General features: G+C 51.4%; 1 protein-coding gene across 1 annotated transcript in view; it reads right to left on the reverse strand.

Annotated features, from left to right (window-relative positions):
* secisbp2l (SECIS binding protein 2-like) overlaps positions 1–6,892 on the reverse strand; it is a gene marked incomplete in the record, with an annotated part of 13,854 nt that overhangs the window by 1,821 nt on the left and 5,141 nt on the right. The window contains 14 exon segments of the mRNA XM_037979999.1: positions 1–119; positions 680–842; positions 1,514–1,646; positions 1,722–1,891; positions 1,970–2,111; positions 2,194–2,361; positions 2,444–2,554; positions 2,638–2,748; positions 2,833–2,936; positions 3,043–3,064; positions 3,203–3,426; positions 4,043–4,184; positions 4,259–4,598; positions 5,086–5,285. Coding sequence (XP_037835927.1) covers positions 1–119; positions 680–842; positions 1,514–1,646; positions 1,722–1,891; positions 1,970–2,111; positions 2,194–2,361; positions 2,444–2,554; positions 2,638–2,748; positions 2,833–2,936; positions 3,043–3,064; positions 3,203–3,426; positions 4,043–4,184; positions 4,259–4,598; positions 5,086–5,285 — 2,149 coding nt within the window.

Genomic DNA, 6,892 nt, shown 5'->3' on the forward strand with positions numbered 1-6,892 from the left:
GTTTGGACTTGGCCTTGGTGGGGTCCTTCTGGTAGACCCTCTCCTGGAAACGGACCAGCTCCTGCAGCAGCAGAGTCACGCTCTCATCGATCTCTTTGCTCAGCACCTGGTTACAGTACCTGCAGGAAACCAGGAGGACACAACCAATCATTTCAGCAGGAAGCTCCTGGTTCTTCATTCAGACCCAACAATAATTCAGGACTTCCTGTTCTAATAATCTGAGCTGACAAACAAAACTTGGTTTTAACGGATAAACTGAGGAGGAACAGGAAACATGACCATAAAATAATACTAAGATTAAACAGCTCCGAGTCAGAGAGACGTCATCAGGAGTCAATTCAACTTCCTGTGACCCGTTTAACTGTAGAACCCAAACAGGACCGGGTTTAGAGCTCTAAATGGGACCAGGTTTAGAGAGTCCAGAGGACCTGCGTCCCCTCAGAGGACGCCTCAGAATCTGCTGGCAGGCTGTGGGCTGGAACAATGGTCCTTCAGCAGAGGGACAAAGACACGTTTGAGTCTGAGGAGCAGAATATACTTCATTGTCCCAGAGGAAGGACCAACATCTGTCCCACATTCTCCACCCTGACACCACCCGTCAACTGTCAGACTCTCAGTCCAGCTGATGTCTCAGTGGGACAACATCCCGGCGCCCAGCGTTCCTGGAGGGAGGACTCACTCTCTGAAGCGCCGGCTGTGGATCCTGGTGATGGTGTTGGAAGCCATGGGGCTGCCGATGCCCGAGCTGGCCGGGGAACCCTGGGACACCGGGGTGATGCTGTAGGGAGAGTTCTGACTGGCCGGGGACAGGGAGGCGTCACTGGGCACGCTCAGACCATTCTCTGTTGGACAAACAAGACGATGAGACACAGCTGATCATAACAGAAGAGTCAAACCAACCAGGCGGATCCTGAAGATCCAGAGGAACCGTTGTTTGCTCTCTGACAGGAACATTAAACTTCCAGAGGGTCCGGAGGCGGTTTTAGATCAGTTTAATTTGTTTAAAAACTTCTTTCTCTTCAAATCCACCTGAAAATCAAGTTTCAGGGAAAAAGCTGTTTAAAATCAGCACAAATGGTTTTTACATCATCTGAAAATGACTAGATTTAAAGGAACCAACATATGTTTGAATAAAGAGAAATAAAAATCTGCCACCTTAAAGCAGTTTAAATAAATAGTTTGTCTTTTTATTTCAGAACATTTCTAAAACTGCTGTTTTATGTTTCCTCTTATTGACATTAAGGAGCAACTTAAACTTTAAATTTTATTTGACTGATTTTCCACAAATATGGGAAGAACTAAAAATGTCAACATATTTGTAAAAAGACAGCTGTTTTCTGTTTGTTTGTAAAAGACCCGTCCCAGCAAACATAGATCATAGATGTAAATAAATTAAATGCTGGTTCTACGCAGAGGAGAGACATTAAACCAGATCTTTGGGTTTAACATCCTGTTTCTTTATAATTCCTCAGCTTCATCCAGGAATTACACCGGACCCCGGAGCAGTATTTACCCTCCTGGGAGGCCGGCTCTCGGCTCAGATCGTCGGTGAACTGCAGACTCTCGTCCTCGTGTTCCTCCTGACCCGAGCTCTCCTGTTCTGCACTCTGTTTTCCTTTCTTTCCTTCACGTTCTTTCAAAATAATCTGCAGAAATCAGAGCAAAGGAACAATGAACCTTTCTTGTGGTTTTATTCGTCCCAGCAGCTGTAAATCGTCCACCTTTTTAAGAGCCGTAGGCCGTTTGACTTTAGGAAGCTCCCTCTCCTTCCCCCTCTTCACTCGAGGCGGCGTGGCGTCCAAAGGGTTATGAGGGCTCAGCTGCAGGTGTCCCCTGATGGCGGACGGCAGGCTGCCGGAGCCAGAGCTGTGGAATGGAGTGGTTGTTCCCACTGGAAGAGTTAAAGAGAATCGGATGAATGAGCTCAGCTCCTCCGGCTCGCTCACCTGTTACCTGTTCGACGGGTTACCTGTAAAAGACAGAGGCTTGGTGTTTGTGAGCTGCCGGGCCTTCATGGCCTGCTGCTGTTTCTCCAGAGCAGCCAGCATGTCGCCCAGGTCCAGCTCCACGGACGTTTTACTCTTCTTCCCTGCAGCTTTGATGAATGCTTCCTGCAGGAGGAGCCAGAGGAGCAGAGTCAGAGCACACAGAGGGGTCAAATGCAACAGGATGATCAGGACGTTCTGGATGTACATGCAGCTTCTTCTGCTCCATGCTGATTTCTGAGTATTCCTGCGCCGTGGCCAAAGCAGCAGCCAGAGCCTTCTTCCTCTGGCTCTTAGCCCTCTTAGGGACAGAGGTGGTGATGGGGATGGGAGTCTGCACGATGTTGATGGGAGAGTTTTCTGGAAGGTCATCCAGCTGGGAAACACGTTGAGATGCAGAAACATTAGAGCCACACAGTCCAGCTGTCTTTGAGGACATGTTGTGAAACTGTTCTCACCAGGTTTTTGGGCAGCTTGGGTTGTGTGTGGGTCTGAGCAGGAGCAGAATCTGGTTTGCTGCGGATCTGGACCGACCCTCCGTTCCCCAGATCTGGAAACTCATCTTCATCCTTAGAAGAGACACAGAACCCTCTTTAACACACCGTCCTGTAAGTTAGACACCAGATGAAGCAGAGACGCCGCCTCCTCTCACCTCGAAGTAAAGCGGTTCTGGAGTGAGATCAGAACCAGTGACGGCTGCTGGCGGCAGCCTGGGTTCTGATTGGTTGGCTGGGATTCGTCCTGGATAGATGTTCAGAAAATCCTGAAAGGCAGACGAACAATCTCTGAGTTCAGACACCTACAGAAGGAACATTTACTTCCTGTTTGTTATTCAGAAACACTTTACCTGCTGCAGGTTCCTCTGTTCAGGATTCTTCCTCTGAAACGGCCCGGTTCTGTCCCTCCAAGGCTTCTGGGTCGCCTGAGATGCTACGTTCACCCAGCTTCCTCCTACAGGATAAATTATACAGAACAGAAAAAACTAAATCAGCCATTACTGGTCATAATGTTATGGCTACCAAACCTAAATATGGCTGCAAATAATATTGTAACTTACCTGCCATGACACCTGTCTCCCCCTGAGGTGAAACAGAAAACGTGAAACTTTAGACACTCAAAGCTTCAGGTCTTGTTTGTAACACTCAGACTGACTGGGCTGCAGGTAAACGTTACGCTTTCACCTGGGCTCCATGTCTGGTGGGCGGGACCCAACGTACCACAGGTGCTGCTGCGTTCTCTGCAGTTCTTTGAGTTGACCCGGCTGCCTGGTTGTGTTTGGGACTACAGTAGCCGCTGTCGCTGTCGATGTCCGCCTCGCTGGCGCCCTGCTCGCTGTAGTTCTCGGCTTGATGAGACGCCCGTCTCCTCTTTGTTCGGTTTTTCCACATCAGAGGACTGGCCCGCTCCGCAGCACATCGTCCCGACGCCTCGCCTGGGAAATCTGAGGACAGATGGATAAAAAGGAAAAACTCTTATTAGTAAGAAACACATCAGAGACTTGTTGCAACAAACTGACCTGCCCAAACCACAGGACATTCGTTTCACAACAGGCTTAGAAACTAAACTATGTGCACCAGGTGAATAACTTTCCCCAAAACTGAGCCGGGACTGCTGGCATGGCAACCTCTCCAACTGGAACGTCGGCATTCCAGTTCCTGAAAAAGGTTCACGTCATCAACCTGCAGGAGCAGACGCTGCTCTTACAGGTCGCCTTCGTCACTGACAGGAAACGGTCCAGTAGTTGTAGACAATAATCCAACCACAGAGTCTGTTCCTTCACAGACCACTTCACTCCGGCCTGCAGACTCCCCCCTCACCCGTTCATTTAATCGCCGTGGAAACACAGCGATTAAATGGACACAAAGACAAGTCTGAGTCGCATCAACATCTAAACATAGTTCTGCCTTCACCTTTTCTAGGACTGAATGAATAATCAGCTGCAGTCACACGCCCCTTCAACATGGCACCGCGTCACCCTTTGGGACCGCGCCCCATAGTTTGAGAAGCACTGGTCTACATAACGCCTGAAAGAAACAGAACCACAGGTATTATCTCACCTGTCTGCTGAGCAGCGTCCACCAACATGACGGTCTTGGTCCTCCCATCAGGAGCCAGCGTGCACACCTCCTTCTGCACGGCGATGCTCCTGGTTGGAGGCCGGCGGCCCCGCGGGGGCTGGCCCACACCCAGGTGCGGCTGCTGCAGGAACACCAGACCGTTAAAACCAACGAGGCCCAGAACCCAAACCCTGCAGGGACAGAAACACGCCGTACCTTTGGAAGCACGTTAGACCGGACCATGCCTCTGCCCCTCTGATTGGTCGGTCCGTACGCTGGGCTCAGCGGTAACGGCCTTTCACCCACCTCTGCCGAGACCGGACCCACCACCCCGGCTTGGACCGGGCCCGTGTAGGGTCCAGGGAAGGGCTGGTAGAAGCCCATCACGGGGGGGCAGGGAGCTGGCATGATCTGGTAGTAGGTGTAGTCGTTAGAAACGGGAGGCTGGGGGGAGGACAGGGGGGAGGACAGGATGGGGTAGGCCAGGTAGGGACCCCCGGGGGGCGGGTTAGGCTGCTGCCAGCGCAGCTCCCCTCCGCTGTACACAGGATGCTGCCTGAGGACGAGCAGAACCGCACAGACACGGTGTCAGTTATTTTATACAGTAGCACAACATTAACGAGGACCACGTTGTGTTTGTTTTCTTTCTCACAAACAACAAACTAACACGAGTTCAGGAACAGAAGAGGAAAAGGCTGAACGGCGGCCATGTTCGGGTGTGTCTGCAGGGATGCTCAGAGCTGAGAAGGATCGGGACATTTTCACAGCCAGCACACTACAGTGGGCATTTCCTCACATTCAAACGCTGCAGCAGGAAACAAAAGGAGCGGATGTGTTGCAGGAAACCGACGATCAGCGAGAACAAAGGAGAAGCTGCTGGAAACGTCCACAGTGAGTCTAAAATCGGACAGGTTCTACCCGAATCTTAAACCTCCAAGTTTCTGAGCTCAGAGTTCAGCCTTCTTCACGGAGGTCCTGGACCAGAAGAATCAATTAAACAACCAGACCTTCGTTAACTGTGACACCGACAGAACCGACAGTACCTGTTGGGTTGGTTCTCCTGGACAAAAGGGTAGCAGGTGATGAGGTAGCTCGGTATGGGGGTCGTTTCCACCCCGCTGCCTCCTCCTAGACCTCCTCCTCCACCTCCAGCCTCACCAGAGAGACTCATGCCGACTATGGATCCTTCGAGACCTTTCCTCTGCGGGATGAACGGTTCCACCTCAGGAGAAAGCTTCACGTCCTGCACAGAGACAGACGAGCACCTGCACAGGTAAGACAGGTGAATACACGACAAGCAGGAGCTCAGTTCATTAACCTGCAGCCAATCAGGTCCCGTTTATTAGAAATCCAGAGTGAACCCAGATCTGAACGACGGTGAGTTAAAACAATCTGTTCCCCAGGACCATAAAGACATCCAGCATCACATGCTGCAGGTTCATCAAAACCAAACCCTTGTTTACTCACAATGATCTGGTTAGTTTAGGGTCCTGGACATTTAGAAGCATCAATAAACGGAGATAAGGCTGTCACACAGGGCCATAAAAACAGCAGGACTCATATTCACCATGACACCGAGGACAGAAACCTGTCCACTGGAAGCTTTAAATGTCCCGGTAACTCTGGGACACATTCAGGCTGAATTTATCAGGCAGTAATTTGTTGTTTTTATTTTTTCAGATGATGGGAGGAGGTGACAGGGTTCAGAGGACAAAGACGGCCCGTCTCCCTGAAACTGTGGACGGGACAGATGAATGGATGAATGGAGCATCAGTGCAGCCGCTGGACGTCACACTGAAGCTACTGTCTCCCACTGCTGCCGTGTGGGCCGCTCTCTGACCTGAGGAACCCGTCCCATCCAGTCAGGACAACAGAGCCTGAGCTGAGAGCCCGGAGCCCGGAGCCCAGAGCCCAGAGCTGACCCTCCCAGAGTCCGGAGTCCGGAGTCCGGAGTCCGGAGTCCGGAGCTCAGAGTCCGGAGCCCGGAGCCCGGAGCTGACCCTCCCAGAGTCCGGAGCCCGGAGTCCGGAGCTCAGAGTCCGGAGCCCGGAGCAAGTCTACAGACGTGCAGGGGTAGCTGTGTGGACCTGGGTTAGAGGGTTCTGGTACAGGATCAGGTCTGAGAGGATCAGAAAGGAACGGAACACGATAAGCTAATTACTCATTAAGCCCCAGAGCTCCTCCCGTTCCCCTCATGTTCCCTCCTGTTCCCTCCTGTTCTCTCCTACTGTTCCCTCATGTTCCCTCAGACTGAGGAAATCCAATCAGTTCAACAAACAACGAAAACTCATCAGGTTCAAACATCAACGCTGCAGCTTCACAGAGTGGGAGTGTGTGTGTGTGTGTGTGTGTGTGTGTGTGTGTGTGTGTGTGTGAATAGCTGTGATTGTGTCAAAGCCTGTGAGGTCAGACCCACATGTGTCTGTCGGGGCTGACAGAACTCGGCTGAACCGACCCGGGTCCACTGAGCTCAGATGCCCAGTTGTGTCTGCGTTTGTCCTCACAGGCGAGAGGTTCTGACCCGAGCCCGACAGGCGAGCTGCAGGGTCACCTGTGGATCATGACAGTCAGAGTTCAGCTCACCTGGACTCAGGTGTCTGAATGCATGTCGCCCGCTGGGCTTCAGACTGAGAGTTAAAGCTGCTTCCTGCAGAACTCTGCTTCAATTAACACTCAGCTGTAGCAGCTGCTACTGCAGACCCCAGCTGACTCATCTACAGGTTCTTCTATTTAATTTAACCCATTCTTAGGTTGGTTAACAGACAGACTTCTACAGCTGAGCAGAGAACCTGTCAGAGAGTTATTTAACCCAACAGAACACGAACCTAGAGTTCTTTAACCCAACAGAAC

The sequence above is a fragment of the Kryptolebias marmoratus genome, linkage group LG15, assembly GCF_001649575.2.
Source record: "Kryptolebias marmoratus isolate JLee-2015 linkage group LG15, ASM164957v2, whole genome shotgun sequence".
In the NCBI taxonomy this organism is placed as follows: Eukaryota; Metazoa; Chordata; class Actinopteri; order Cyprinodontiformes; family Rivulidae; genus Kryptolebias; species Kryptolebias marmoratus.